Source organism: Diospyros lotus, chromosome 13 (assembly GCF_014633365.1).
Source record: "Diospyros lotus cultivar Yz01 chromosome 13, ASM1463336v1, whole genome shotgun sequence".
Lineage (NCBI taxonomy): Eukaryota > Viridiplantae > Streptophyta > Magnoliopsida > Ericales > Ebenaceae > Diospyros > Diospyros lotus.
Window position 1 is genome coordinate 25,687,781 of NC_068350.1, and position 16,446 is coordinate 25,704,226.

At 39.1% G+C, this 16,446-nt stretch overlaps 1 protein-coding gene across 1 annotated transcript in view; it reads left to right on the plus strand.

Moving 5' to 3' along the window:
• Window positions 1–11,687, plus strand: part of LOC127788144 (uncharacterized) — a 15,092-nt gene extending 3,405 nt beyond the window's left edge. Inside the window, exons 2-3 of the mRNA XM_052316255.1 lie at window positions 11,475–11,573; window positions 11,672–11,687. Coding sequence (XP_052172215.1) covers window positions 11,475–11,573; window positions 11,672–11,687 — 115 coding nt within the window. The remainder of the gene's footprint in view (window positions 1–11,474; window positions 11,574–11,671) is intronic.
• Window positions 11,688–16,446: the final 4,759 nt, after the last annotated feature.

Consider the following 16,446-nt stretch of genomic DNA (forward strand, 5'->3'; position numbering starts at 1 on the left):
TGTAATCATGTTATTATTTTAATAAGGAGTTATTCCAATTCACAAGAAGTCATTCTATTAGTTTCTTGTTATTATTGTAATAACCAAATGAAACTAGATAGAAGTCCATATGATGTATACTGTGAATAATCTATAAAGATGTGAGATGATGCATCACAGTTTATAGACATCATTAAACGTCCCAAGTCGTAGCAATGTCAAGAATGGACATTGACAATTGCGGTAAGACTTGTATGTGCTATGTTTTTGCTATGTGATAGCAATGGGGGTCTCACACCCATAGGCATGGGGATGCCTAGACAAGTACATAGGTGACCAATGTTGGAGAACGTGTCACTGGACATGACTCGCCACGAGAATCCATTTTGGTTATATGTTGATGGAATTCTCATACGAGATGGGTGTAACTAATCCTTGGACTTGAGGTTGTCACGGTCATCTCATAAGAAGACCGGTATGCTTTGACATCGTTTCGATGGGCCTAGACAAAGGCTGCACGTGGGCGATCGTTGGGTATATCATGAGGCTTATGGAGATGGGTGCATAGCCAAGATGGGACTCGTCTATCCCTTGATAGAGGATGATGTATCTAAGGCGCATTCGGTGGATATTCACTTTAAATCCATGGCCATGGTGAAAGAGATCAATAAGGAGTTATTGATTCACTTTCTATTAAGTGAAGATATCCGAAAGACCGAAGAAAACTCATGTGATCGTTATCAAGCAACACATCGCCATACTTGAGATCACATAAGATACATTGACGAGAGGATCGTATTACACGGTAACCATGCTCGTGAAAGGTTATTTGCGGATTATGAATCCTTCTGAATAATTGGGTAGGCATGACGCCTTGCTAGAGGCCAATCTTGTCTTATGTGTTCGTACCGACACATTGCCAACATATTCGGAAGCCTAATGAGTCATACGCAATAGGCACGGTCCCTGGCTTAAACCAGGAGAGTGGACGTATGGTTAAGTGGGACACTTCGGCAAGAAGTTGTGCCGTCGTAGGTTCTCACGGAAAAAGAACAGATAGAAGTAATGACGTCGATATGACGAGGAGTCGTCTTGATGGAAAAAGTTTCCTAAAAATGGCATTTGATTAAATTAGGAAGGAGTTTCTAATTTAATGATTTTCTATTTGTTGGAGTGGCAAATAGGAAATAAAATATTTTTGGGCTTAAGTTAATATTTGGACTAAATTAGATTTGGGCCAAATATTAAATTAAATATTATATTTGGACTAAATTGGATTTGGGCCAAATATTAAAATAAATATTATATTTGGACTAAATTAGATTTGGGCCAAATATTAAATATTATATTTGGACCAAATTAGATTTGGGCCAAATATTAAATAAAATATATTTGGGCTTGAATTAGATTTGGGCCATAATATTTTATTTAACCTATAAAAGGATTGGGCCATTTAATTATATTTCTAGTTGGACTAGAATAAGCCCACTTATGATTCTAATTAAATTAGAATTAATGGCTAGCCCAATCCATTAGGGTTTTAGAAACCCTAGGATATTTCATTATAAATATCCTTTTATAGGTTGCCCATTATGGAGGTGATTTTTGGTGTCGTTTTTCAAGAGTTGAAAAACGCATTGCCGTTCACTCTTCCCCGTTTCTTTTGGCATCGATTTGAAACGTGGGTGTTCTTTTACCGTCCATACACAAGCCGCGCAAAGGAGAAGGAGCTAGCACTCCTATTCCGCTCTCCTTGCCAACGGACGCGTGCCGCGTATCACGAGTTAGAGGCCGGACGCTTGGACGGCTCGAATCCGCGAACGACTCGATAATCTAAAGGTTAGATTTATTTATTTGTTTGTGAATGATTTGATTTCGACGTTGATCCAATCGCCGGGATCGGGGTAAGGTTCAAAATTATTGAACTACGCTGCTTGCCCCGTAGCGATCTTGCTTTACTTTCAGTGGTATCAGAGCCATCGTCGAAATATTTCAATTCCTTACGTGCGGATTCGGTTATGTTGTTATTTGTGAAATAATTAAATGATTGTTGCGTTTGTATTTTTGGATTGCAAAACATTTTTGGGTGAAGGGCAAAAGATCGTGTCTGACACGAAAAAGGGCGAAACGGGGTTCGGGGTGCATACGGATGCACCGGGGCATCGAAAGACGCAGTCGAGCGGGGCCCGCGCGCGCTGGGCACGGCCTGGGCGCGCGCAGGGGCCGCTGGGGCGCGGCCTTGCGCGCTGGTGCGCGGCCGTGCGCGCGCATGGCGCGCACAGGCGCGGCCGCGCGCGCGCAGGCGGCCCCAGGCGCTACCGCGCGCGCGCAAGGCTCCCCCATGCGCGGCCGCGCGCGCGCAAGGCGCAGGCGGCGCGGGCGCGACCCGCGGGTGCGACCCGCGACCCTTGCGCGCCCGCGCGCGGCCCTAGTGGCCCGCACTTGCCGCCCCGCGGCCTTTGCCGCGCGCCCATGCGCGCCCCATGCGCGGCCGCGCGCGCCAGGCGCGGCCCATGCGCGCCCAGCGCGCGCCAGCCGCGGCCCATGCGCGCCCTGCGCGCGCCAGCCGCGGCCTTTGGCCCTGTTTGGGCTGGCAGCATGTGTGACATGCTGCCCAGCCACCTCCCGCTCCCTCGGGCTTCGGTTTGACCGTTCCCGGGGGTCCCCGTGAAGCACCCGGGTCGACCCTTCGGTGGCCTAGTGCGTTCCGTTCTTTTTGGTGGGGCCCGGCCAAATTGTTTGGCTATTTTTATTATTTTTATCCGATCCATGAGTGTATGACACTTATGGGCCGTGATTAAAAATGGGTCAGGGCCATTAATTGGGTTATTTATTAATTATTGGGCTGCTAATGTATGTTTGACATACATTGGTTGATCCAAGGCCTGTTGAGCCTTGTTAGTTAGACTGATGGATGGAGCCCAAGCCCAACACAATTAAAACAATTTTGTTTTTCCAAAATCATACAAATTTTTCAATTTATTGAAAGCGTTTCATTAAGTTTGAAATAAATGCGACAATTAATTAACATAATCTAAATGAATCAATGTGATTGATTGCATGGGTGTATGGTATGGATCGAGTCGACCATTTATTTTATGTTGGGAATGAATGCTTGTAAATTTGGTTTTTGAAATAGGGCCTGCGTGTCCTGCCTCTCTTATACTCTGATGTACATTCTCTTCTCATCTCACTCCCCCCGAATGTAACTCGGGGTTTCTGATTCTATGTAATGTATGTAGAATAGAATAGAGTAGCGATAGTTGTAGTTTGTATGAAGAGCAAGAGATGGAGCCAAATTGAAGACAAGATTCGAAGACCAATGAAGGCTTGAAGAATGTGCTTATGAAGCAAGATGTGATTCTTCACCTAGGTTTGACCCGCTAGCTTCCCTTCTATGGCTCGAGGGGACTAGCCGTAGTTATCCATACCATACACCGGTTTGAGTCGTTTATTATGCATTATTAATTTGATTAATTGCATGTGATGAGACCTTAATAAATAAATAATAAATCCCTCATTAATATTAAGCCAACTTGCCTTCCATCATTATGAAGCATTAGGTTTCTAGCTGGCACTTGATTTGTTGAGTCACTCAAGGTCATGTGTCACCTATGATTCCTATGCTTCATGGGCCATGAGATGTCCCTGAATGATGGGTTCGACTTAACTAGAAAGGTGGGGTTTGTTGAGTCACTCAAGGCCTTACTGAGTATAGAGGCAAAGATTGGGAGTCACATAAGATGTGCTTGGCAAGGAGTTGTCAACCCAATGAATCTAGGAGTTGCATGGAGATGCAATTGGTAGCAAGTACCTACCTAATCGATCCTAACACAATTTGTTGAGTCACTCAAGGTTGTGCGAGGGGAGATGGGATCCTGGCTCACTAGGAAATCTTCCAACGGGATTTCCCGAGTTATGTCTAGAGGGTGGCAAACTCGTAGAAAATAGTGGGAGCAATCATAAAATGTTACTTCTTGCAATTTATGATTTCGTAATTCAATATGATTATAATAATATCTCTATTCAGTTGTTGATCCAGAATGTCTGGAAACATGTCGATAAGATCGATACTTGAGGGCAATAATACCTTCAACGAACTAATTTCTATGACTGGGAGATCATCTTGAGGATAGTCCTCATGTATGATAAGATTCTTTATGCGATAAAGAGTTATCTTCTTACGAAGCCACCAGTTAAAGAAATAATAGCACATTAGGCCTGGACGATGCACATGGGTGATATGATCATCGCTTGATATATCGTCTTGGCTGCCATGACCCCGAAACATAGGTCGCCACATAAGAGTTATGACGCCTATGAGATCATGGCTAGGCTCAAGGATCATCTGTTGAGAAGCATGTCATGGAGATGATATGTTTTATCAATAGGTTGCTAGAGCTGAACTTGGGTATGGATGCTGAAACTTACCTTAGATTCGCTGCTATAGTCTCTCCCTAAAAGTTATGGAAAAGACTCTTGGAGAGTGGTTGTCCATACTAAGGGAGACCGAACCTAAAATTGATTATAGGTTAAGGGAAGTGTTCTCTTAGTTGAAAGGCCCAAGGCGCACAAGGGTAAGCCCAAGAGTAAGAAAGCCAAAAAGGAAGAAGAGTTCTTCTATAGCGCAATTTGGAAGAGTCTAGAAGACTAAAACCCAAAAGGCAAAAAGGATGCAATATATCTCCACTGTGATAAACCGAGAAGTGTAGAGTAAGAAGAGTTCTACTCAAGGCACTTCAGGTATTTATGTTATTGGAATTAATCTATTTACTTCTGATCAGTCCACATGAGTATTAGATACTGGATCTAATGCTCATACTTACACCTTCGTGTATGAGCTTAGGAGTACGAGGAGATTAATAATAGGAGAAATGTACCTACACGTGGTAAATGGATCAAAAGTTGTTCCATTAGTTGTAGGGACCTATTTATTGACATTATCCACATGGCTTGTGTTAGATTTACATAACTGTTACTTTATTCCTAGTTTGACTAGGAATATTATTTCTATTTCTTGTTTGGACAATGATGGATATTCATTTTTTTATTTAAAGGACAATAGTTGTTCATTTGATAAAAATGAGTTGTTTTATGGTAAAACAACAGTACGTAACAGTTTATATGTCCTTGATGTTGATACTCCTATCAATAACATAAATATTAAGCGACTTAAATCAGATGATTTAAATAGCACTTATTTATGGCATTGTTTCCTTAGCCATATAAATGAGACTCGCACATCCAACTTGTATAGAGATGGATATCTCGGCACATTTGATTATGAATCATATGGTGCTTGCGAATCTTGTTTACTTGGTAAGATGACTAAATCTCCTTTTAAAGGAAAGGGAGAGAGGGCCACAGAAGTGCTAGAGCTTGTGCACACTGATGTGTGTGGGCCCATGTCCACCCAAGCTCGAGGTGGGTATATCTACTTCATAACCTTTACTGATGATAGATCATGTTTTGGTTATGTGTATCTTTTAAGACACAAATCTGAGACTTTTGAAAAGTTCAAAGAATTCAGATTTGAAGTAGAGAAACAAACTGAGAAAAGTATCAAAGTACTTCGATCAGATCGAGGTGGTGAATACTTGAACAGTGAGTTTCTAGATCATCTGAAGTAGAATGTGATTCTCTCACAATGGACTCCACCTAGAACATCAGAGATGAATGATGTGTCTAAGAGAGGAATAGGACCTTGTTGGACATGGTCTGGTCCATGATGAGTCGCGCTGAACTCCCTATTTCATTTTGGGGATACGCATTCCTCACTGCGATCTTTGTTTTGAACAGGGTTCCAAGTAAATCAGTTACTTAGACTCCATATAAGATATGGAAAGGAAAGAAGCCAAATTTGTCTTTCCTTAAGATTTGGGGTTGTCAAATTTATGTTAAACGTGTTGACAGTAATAAGCTACAACCCAAATCGATGAGATATCTGTTTGTGGGATATCCAAATGGATATTACTTTTACCACCCATGTGAACAAAAGGTGTTTTGTTGTCAAGCATGTGATATTCCTTGAGAAGGAATTCTTAGATGTTATGGCTAGTGGGAGGAATGTTAAGCTCGAATAAGATTTGAGGCAAACCACAAACAAATACTCCCCTCTAGGAACTCGAGAAAGATCAGACATAAGAAGTTGTGTCAACTCCCCAACCTTCTACACAAGAACCTCATAGGTCGACAAGGGTTCGTTGCGAGCAAGAGAGATATGGATTTCTCATCTCGGCACATGGAGATGTGCTTCTGGTTGTGAACGATGAGCCTACTACCTATGATGAGGCAATGTCTGACATTGACTCTGGGTTATGGCAAATGGATGACAAAACAGCTTTCCTTAAAGGAAACCTGGTCGAGAATGTGTATATGACACAGCCTGACAGTTTTGTTACTCATAAACATGCAAATAAGATTTGCAACTTGCAAAGGTCCATTTATGGACTAAGGCAAGCATCCCGGAGTTAGAATCAATGTTTTGATGAAAAGATCAAAAGTTTGATTTTTCACAAAAGAGAAGTTGATCCTTGTGTTTACAAGAAGGTTAGTGGGAGCGTGGTGGTCCTTTTAGTCCTATATGTGGACAATATATTGCTCATAGGGAATGGTGTTCCCATGATGTAATTAGTTAAAATATGGCTTTCAAAATATTTTCTCCATGAAGAATTTGGGAGAAGCAGCTTATATTCTGGGAATAAGGATCTATAGAGATAGATCCAGGAGGTTGCTAGCACTCTCCCATAGCGCGTACATTGACAAGGTGCTAAAGAGGTTTAGCATGGAAGATTCTAGGAGGAGAAGTCTTCCCATGTCACATGGAATACATCTCTCCAAGGCTATGTGTTTGAAGACACAAGATGAGAGAGATAGGATGAGTCGAGCGCAATATGCCTTGGCTATTGGCTCGATCATGTATGCCATGTTATGTACGAGGCCTGATATCGCATATACTTTGAGCATATGTAGTAGATATCAAGTTGATCCAGGTTAGAAACACTGGATTGTTGTGAAAAACATTCTTAAGTACTTGTGAAGCGCTAAAGAGATGTTTTTTTTGCCATATGGAGAATAAAAGCATACCATGAAGGGGTTCATGGATGCTAGTTTCCAATTCGACCATGATGATTTTAAATCACGTACAGTCGAAATTCATATTCTGCCTATATGGCTGGGCCATGAGTTGGAAGAGTTCCAACAAGAGATAGTGGCAGATTCAACAACTGAAGTCGAATACATAACAACCTTCGAAGCAGCTAAGGAGGTTGTATGGATCCGTAAGTTCATTGATGAACTTAAAGTGGTGTCCAGCATTGTTGATCCAATAACAGTTATTGGGACAACAAAGGAGCCATCGCGTAAGCGAAGGAACCACAGTCTCATCAACGGACCAAATTTGTATTGCGATATCACCATATGATAATGGAGATTATCAGCTATGGTGACATATATAGAGAAAGTGTCGACGGATGACAACGTCGTAGATCTCTTGACTAAAGCTCTATCCAGGAGAAACATGAAAGTCATGTTCGATCATCAGGTATAAGATACATGAGTGATTGGCTCTAGTACAAGTGGGAGATTGTTAGTGTAGGTGCTCTAGACCCAATCAGATTGGGCATGTTGTACACTGACAATTGTAATCATGTTATTATTTGAATAAGGAGTTATTCAAATTCACAAGAAGTCATTCTATTAGTTTCTTGTTATTATTGTAATAACCAAATGAAACTAGATAGAAGTCCATATGATGTATACTGTGAATAATCTATAAAGATGTGAGATGATGCATCACAGTTTATAGACATCATTAAATGTCCCAAGTCGTAGCAATGTCAAGAATGGACATTGACAATTGCGGTAAGACTTGTATGTGCTATGTTTTTGCTATGTGATAGCAATGGGGGTCTCACACCCATAGGCATGGGGATGCCTAGACAAGTACATAGGTGACCAATGTTGGAGAACGTGTCACTGGACATGACTCGCCACGAGAATCCATTTTGGTTATATGTTGATGGAATTCTCATACGAGATGGGTGTAACTAATCCTTGGACCTGAGGTTCTCACGGTCATCTCATAAGAAGACCGGTATGCTTTGACATCGTTTCGATGGGCCTAGACAAAGGCTGCACGTGGGCGATCGTTGGGTATATCATGAGGCTTATGGAGATGGGTGCATAGCCAAGATGGGACTCGTCTATCCCTTGATAGAGGATGATGTATCTAAGGCGCATTCGGTGGATATTCACTTTAAATCCATGGCCATGGTGAAAGAGATCAATAAGGAGTTATTGATTCACTTTCTATTAAGTGAAGATATCCGAAAGACCGAAGAAAACTCATGTGATCGTTATCAAGCAACACATCGCCATACTTGAGATCACATAAGATACATTGACGAGAGGATCGTATTACACGGTAACCATGCTCGTGAAAGGTTATTTGCGGATTATGAATCCTTCTGAATAATTGGGTAGGCATGACGCCTTGCTAGAGGCCAATCTTGTCTTATGTGTTCGTACCGACACATTGCCAACATATTCGGAAGCCTAATGAGTCATACGCAATAGGCACGGTCTCTGGCTTAAACCAGGAGAGTGGACGTATGGTTAAGTGGGACACTTCGGCAAGAAGTTGTGCCGTCGTAGGTTCTCACGGAAAAAGAACAGATAGACGTAATGACGTCGATATGACGAGGAGTCGTCGTGATGGAAAAAGTTTCCTAAAAATGGCATTTGATTAAATTAGGAAGGAGTTTCTAATTTAATGATTTTCTATTTGTTGGAGTGGCAAATATGAAATAAAATATTTTTGGGCTTAAGTTAATATTTGGACTAAATTAGATTTGGGCCAAATATTAAATTAAATATTATATTTGGACTAAATTGGATTTGGGCCAAATATTAAAATAAATATTATATTTGGACTAAATTAGATTTGGGCCAAATATTAAATATTATATTTGGACCAAATTAGATTTGGGCCAAATATTAAATAAAATATATTTGGGCTTGAATTAGATTTGGGCCATAATATTTTATTTAACCTATAAAAGGATTGGGCCATTTAATTATATTTCTAGTTGGACTAGAATAAGCCCACTTATGATTCTAATTAAATTAGAATTAATGGGCTAGCCCAATCCATTAGGGTTTTAGAAACCCTAGGATATTTCATTATAAATATCTATATAATAAAGCAATAAGGTTTTTGAATTGTTAACACAAATGTGAGGGAGATATTTTTTCAACGGATGCGATGAGTTTTCAAAAAAATTAATGGCTGAGATCAACACATTTTCCCTCCCAAAACCATCCCATCCTCCACTCTCACGTGTTCTTCCCTCTTTGCCCAACGCACATTCATACAACCAAGTTTCTACAGTGGCCTTCAAAATTTAAAAACCTTTAGGCATTGGGATTGTGGCCGAGAGAAGAAGAGAGAGCAAATGAAGAGAGAGAGAAAAGAAATAGCAGGTGGCCGAGAGCAATCGCGAGAGAGAGACGGCCGATCGGTGGCAGCGGCGAGTCGCGGAGGAGGCGTCGGTGACCGACGATGGCGGCTAAGGCAGCAGCAGCGGTGGAGGCAGCCGAAGGCGGTGGCGGTGCAGCGAGTAGGGCGGCAGCAGTGATCGACCAATGGTCGGCGGAGTAGCGGTGGTTGGTGGAGGCTGCCAGTGGTGGTCGCGGCAAGCAGGCGACGGCGTCGGAGGCCGGTTGGGGGTCCGCCATGGCAGCAGTGGCTGCGCGCAGGCGGTCGCGTGAGGTGCGGCCGTGATGGCTCGCTGCGGAATCGACCGGTGATGGCGGTGGCGCAGCAGCTTCGGGCGGTCGCAACTGTATGTATATCCATCACCACTGTATGTATATAGTTCCTTTATGTTTAGTTCCTGTGGTGCTGTTGCTGCTTCCAATTTGGTTGCTAAGTCTTTTCGCTCCACTCAGTCACAACTTTAGATTTTGTGTTTGTATGTGCATTTATGTTATGTTATATTCTTTGCTTTTTTGTTATTCTATTTCGAAAGTCCTTTTCCTCTCTTTCTGTATCTGTTTGTTGGAAATTCCTTATCTAGATTTCTTTTCTTTTTTTTTTCCTGTTCGTTTTGCTCTAAGAGGTTGCTGATCTTCATTTCTGTCTGCCGCCGCACATGAAGCTCTAAGTCACAGTGTATGTATCTCTCATCCCTTTATTTCTGTGTGTATGTATCTCTCATTCTCTCTCTCCTGAGTGTATGTATATCGCGACTGTGTGTATGTATATATATTCCTGTAGTTTTAAAATTAATTTTTAAAGTATTTAATACTTAAATATTCTTCTTCTTCTAGAAAATATAATGTGGGTCTGTATTTGTTATATTCATACACACAGTTGTGTTAAATAATTAAAACTACAGGAATATATACATACATACACACAGTCGCGATATACATACACTCAGGAGAGAGAGAATGAGAGATACATACACACAGTTGAAAAAATTATTTTCTCAGCCATTAATTTTTTTGAAAACTCATCCCAACCGTTGAAAAAATATCTCCCTCACATTTGTGTTAACAATTCAAAAACCTTATTTCTTTATTATATAGATATTTATATAAATAAATTGCCATTTGGTCTTAGATAGATGGAGAGCGTAGTGGGTTTTTTGTGCAGCATAGTTTCTGGGTTTTGTTCTCTTGCGGGAATGTTGGACATATGTCGCTACATGCAAGCTGATTCAGATTTCTGGGTCTCTCTCTCCTTCATATTTTCTCCATGCGTCCAAGACTGCATCTGATTGTGGTGAGTTTACTGCAAATTTGCCTTTACGCATTTTCCTTCGGTGCAGTGGATTTGATTTGATCTGTGTTTTGTTTTGATTTCATGTGCTTAGCATCCAAGTATAAATTTTAAATCAACAGTAAAAAAAATAGTATAATTTTTAAGTTTTAAATAAAAAAAACACAATTGTGTGTAAATTTTAAAAAAAAAGTATAAAAAACATCACTGTTTTTTAATTTTTTTAATAATTTGACATTTAGAATTGTTTTTTATTAAATCATGGATGATCAAATATTATTTTTAGTGTGTTGAATATTTTTATCAAAAATAGAAAACATAATTCAAAATTTAATATTTTTATCTTTAGGTGTTGAATTTTTGGTACTTAAAGAAATATAAAATTGGTTACGGTGTAAATATGAATTCATTTTTAAATTTATAGATGATTCGATCATAAATCTGTCATATCTTATATATTGGGATGACTACCAATTGATTGAGAATGAGATTTTGAATTTAACTTTATGAATTTAGAAATGTAGTTCTTTTATTTTTTGCTAACTAGAGCTATACCTTTTTTATTGCATGTAAAGCAGAAGTAATACTAATTTTTAAATGTATTTACTACTGTTGTTGATTTATTTTATCATAATTTTCCTGCAACCAATATTTAAACATTTATCTTTTGCAAATTTTATTATTCATTTTATTTCTGTTACTAATGCAGGATGAAAATTTCATATACCCTACTTGAAAGTTTCTTGAAGAAGCTTATAGTTGAAATTGAATCTAATGGTTATGAAGTATTGGATGAATTATATGGATGGTTTGCCTGTTATATGACTTCATTGAAGGCAAATTTTTTATTATTAATATTCACTTTGGAATAATTAATTCTTTTTGAACAAACATCTGGTTTAACAGGGCTATGGTTCTATAGAACGAAATTCAAGGGTCTTAAAATGCATATCGTTTCTTTTACCTGATAGTATGACTTTTTGTTTCATGGGTTGTTTGCATTTGCCATTTGAGTTTTCTAATACACAGAGAGTTGGGCTGTGCTTAACATTATTTGGGTAAATATATTCAGTGCACTTGAGGTTAGTCAAAATAAACATGGCACTTTTCTTGATTTTTATAGATAATAGGTATCTCCGTTGGTAGAGTTTGTGCTAATCTTATATGGTAGAGAAGGAGAAAGTTGTCAGAAACGTAGATCTAGGTTTGCTCTAGGCAAACTACCCTGATCCTCTTACTTTTTGTTCTTTTTTTCTTTTTTTCTTTCTTCTTCCTTTTTGTTGTTCCTTTTCTCAATTGTTGACAAACCTAGAGCAATTGGATTCTATGACCAAAATACAGGCAAACTTTTATCTAGATTTGCACAGATTGAGTTGAAATCCTAATATAAGTTTGAGTCCAAATCCAGATAGGGTTGACAAATTCAAAATTGGTTTGGGCTCATTGGTAAAGAATAAAGAAAAAAATTTGATACATTTTTGTTAATTGATCGGCGATAATCCAATGATACGAGTTTTTTGTTACAGAAATTAGAAATAAGTGATCATCAATGTAATCTTTTAAAATCAAGTGGTACCATGTGTATTTTGGCCTTACCTCATGGGTATAGCATGTAAAGTTTTAACTCACTCTTTTAGTGTATGACGATATAATATTTGTTTTTCTTATATAGTTACAATTTGATGTCAGTAACACTAATTGGTGTGTATTTTAATTTTAATTTTATTTTAGATTGTAAAGTACTGGTTGTTGTGCAGAGTACTATGCACTAATTGGTGTGCATAGTACTGATATGTTTTATTATATGGATTAGAAATTTTTTATTATTATTATAAAACGTTAACAAGTATATAATAACTTTAATTTCTATTTTTTGTTCAGTGTTTACAATTTTTTTTTTTACTTGCTCTTATATTTTGATTTGTAATATTAGTGAACATTATAAATTTTATATGTTTGTTTCTTATTTGAGTTTTGTAGAGCATTTAATACAAGTAAAATTATTAGAACATAATACGTATAAATTATAAATGCATTTTAATTTTAATATTATTTACATCGTGCCTTTAGGCATGGGTATACGCTAAATTAAAGAATGATCCATTTTACAAATGTACTATATATAATTATGTTTTGTGGTCATTCTTTAATCTTATTTATGTTTAGCCACAACTATGAGTTTATTTTGAAATGGTGAATATATAGTTCAAAATAGGCAGAACAATGGTTATTATTGTTTTGATGCTTAAAGCAATTGGTAAATAGTCATGTTTAAGCATGACGATGGTTAATATTATGATGTTTTGTGGTAATCAGCATGCATATGACATGGTTTGGTTATGATTATAAAATTTATAAGTTTTGTAGACAAATTGATATATTTGTGGTATCATATTTTTAAAGGATATTTTGTCGAAAAATTGAAAATTTCTTACATTAATTTCAATTTACATTTTCAAAGCATATCCTCTCATTTCATGGTTTTTGAATTAAGCAAATTTTTTAGTGAGCCAAAATATAATTCAATACCTCTCTCTTGATTTTTGTTCATTCATGGAGATAGCGATTGATTTATAAGTAGTTTATGTCATTTTGTTTTGTGATTAATGTAGTTTGTATAGGTTTATTTTGTTTGTCACTTTTACAAGCATTGATATAAGTGTTTGTCTAGGAAGAATGATGTTGTTGCATCATATTTTCAAAGGATACCCTCTCAAATTTTTGACAGAATATCCACATTTTGATTATTTTTATTTCACTAAAGCCATGACATTAAAATTGAACAAACAATTTTAACTTAATGCATGTTTATATTCATGTTTAAAAATTATATCATTATCTTCAAACACGTGATATATGGCAAGTTTAGGTTTTCAATTTAGTACGTGTACGAGTTCAGTGTTTGATTATTTTGTATTCAAATTTAATGGTTTTTTTTTAGTTGCACCGTGTCTTCAGGCACGGGTTATCCCTAGTCCTTTTATAGGTTGCCCATTATGGAGGTGATTTTTGGTGTCGTTTTTCAAGAGTTGAAAAACGCATTACCGTTCACTCTTCCCCGTTTCTTTTGGCATCGATTTGAAACGTGGGTGTTCTTTTACCGTCCATACACAAGCCGCGCAAAGGAGAAGGAGCTAGCACTCCTATTCCGCTCTCCTTGCCAACGGACGCGTGCCGCGTATCACGAGTTAGAGGCCGGACGCTTGGACGGCTCGAATCCGCGAACGACTCGATAATCTAAAGGTTAGATTTATTTATTTGTTTGTGAATGATTTGATTTCGACGTTGATCCAATCGCCGGGATCGGGGTAAGGTTCAAAATTATTGAACTACGCTGCTTGCCCCGTAGCGATCTTGCTTTACTTTCAAAGGACAGCCTCCTCGTATCTAGTAGGATCTTGTTCCTGATTGTCAGAGACTAGCTCGAAAGCTTCTCCTGTCCATCTATCAGGAACTTTAGTTTCCCTCCCACTACGACGAGGCTCCGTGCGTATAGAAACACTCGGTTGTGTCTCTTTTGGTTCCTCAATTGGGACACTAGATGTACCTGAAGTTTGTTCAAAAGATAACTTCTCATCTAGTTCTACTCTGCTTGAACCCTTAGTGGACATACTTTGATCATCCTCCAAGTATCTAGCATGAGTACTAATTAGTACTTTCTGCTCCTTAGGATAATAGAAATATCCACCACGAGTGCCTTTTGGATATCCTATGAAGTAGCATAATTCTGACCTTGGTTCCAACTTACTCCCCTTAGTCAATACATAAGCTGGACAACCCCATATCTTGAGATGGTTTAGACTGGGCTTTCGTCCTGTCCACATCTCATAGGGTGTCCTAGGTACAGACTTGGAAGGTACCAAGTTCAGAATGTATGCCGCCGTTTCTAAGGCATATCCCCAAAAGGAAATAGGAAGAGATGCATGGCTCATCATGCTTCTGACCATCTCCATTAGAGTCCTGTTCCTTCTCTCACTGACTCCGTTCTGCTGGGGGGGTCCCAGGCGCAGTCAATTGAGAAACTATACCGTGATGTACTAAGTAGTCCTTAAACTCTCCAAGAAGGTACTCTCCACCACGGTCTGACCTCAAAATTTTGATCAATTTACCTGTTTGACGCTCCACTTCAGCCTTAAACTCTTTGAATTTATCAAAAGAATCAGACTTGCGCCTCATCAGATAAATATAACCAAAACGAGTGTGGTCATCCGTAAATGTGATGAAGTACTCGTAACCTCCTCTAGCAGGTGTAGTCATTGGACCACAAACATCACTATGAACTAACTCTAATATGTCTTTGGCTCTACCTGCCTTTTGAGTAAATGGCCTTTTGGTCATTTTGCCCATTAGGCATGATTCACACTGAGGCCATTCTTCCAATCTCAATGAGCCTAAGGGCCCATCATGGATTAGCCTCTGAATCCGATTAGGATTAATGTGCCCTAATCTTAAGTGCCATAGATAAGAGTCATTAGATGATAATGTTCTCTTCTTATTAACTGGTTCAGTCTCAGAGTTGTTTATTTGACTTTTAATAGGATTAATATAATAAAGATTCCCAAATACGTTGCCTGAACAAATAACCTGTCCATTTCTACTGATAGTGACACCAGAATGAAACGAAACAGAATAACCATAAGAAATCAATTTAGAAACTGAAATTAAATTCTGTCTCAAAGCAGGAACATATAAAACATCTTTCAAAATTAAAATCCTATTAGAATCAAAAAACAAATGTAAAACTCCCACTGCTTCAGCCCATACTCGAGCTCCACTAGCTACCAGCATTCCATGCTCTCCTTCAAGTAGAGTCCTTGTCTTTCTGAACCCCTGCAAAGAGTTACAGACATGATCAGTGGATCCTGAATCAACTATCCAAGAGGATGAAGATCCTACCAAACTGATGGATTCTAAGTAAAGAGCAATACCTGGTGCTTTCACCTTGAGGGCAGGACAATCCTTTTTCCAGTGTCCTTTCTGCCCACATTTGAAGCACTTGCCTTTGGGCTTGGCATCGGCCTGACTAGCTCCGGGCGGTTTGGGCTTACCCCCTGCTTTGTTCTGACCCTTCTTCTTCTTGAAGTTCTTGGCTTTAGGGCCAACTCTAGGAGAAGATGCAGAATGAATAGCTAGAGCCTTTGAGGTAGGCTTCATGATCTTCTCTACCGCCTGGAGCTCTTTCATAAGCTCCACTAGATTCATCTCTAATTTATTCATGTTATAGTTCAATTTGAACTGCGAGTATGAATCTGGCAAAGTCTCCAAGACCATGTCTACCTGACTCTCAGCATCTATCGTCGCTCCCAAGACCTCAGCTTCCTCGAAGTAAGCAATCATCTTGAGCATGTGCTCTCGAACTGATGCCCCCTCAGCCATCCTAGTAGTCATGATCGCCTTAAGAGCTTCCTGCCTTGCGGGCCGGCTCTTATCAGCGAACATGGTGGGCAATGACAGATCAATATCATAAGCAGTGGGCGTATGCTCATGCTTCGATTGAAGCACATCGGACATGGAAGCCAACATGTAGCATCGTGCCATCTCGTCAGCATTCTTCCATTCCGCCTCTGCCTGGCGCTCCTCGTCAGTGGAGTTTCTCCCAATTACAGGACAGGGGTCAGTCAGAACATACTTGTACCCCTCAGCTGTGAGTACTATGTTCAACTTCCTCTTCCAGTCAACAT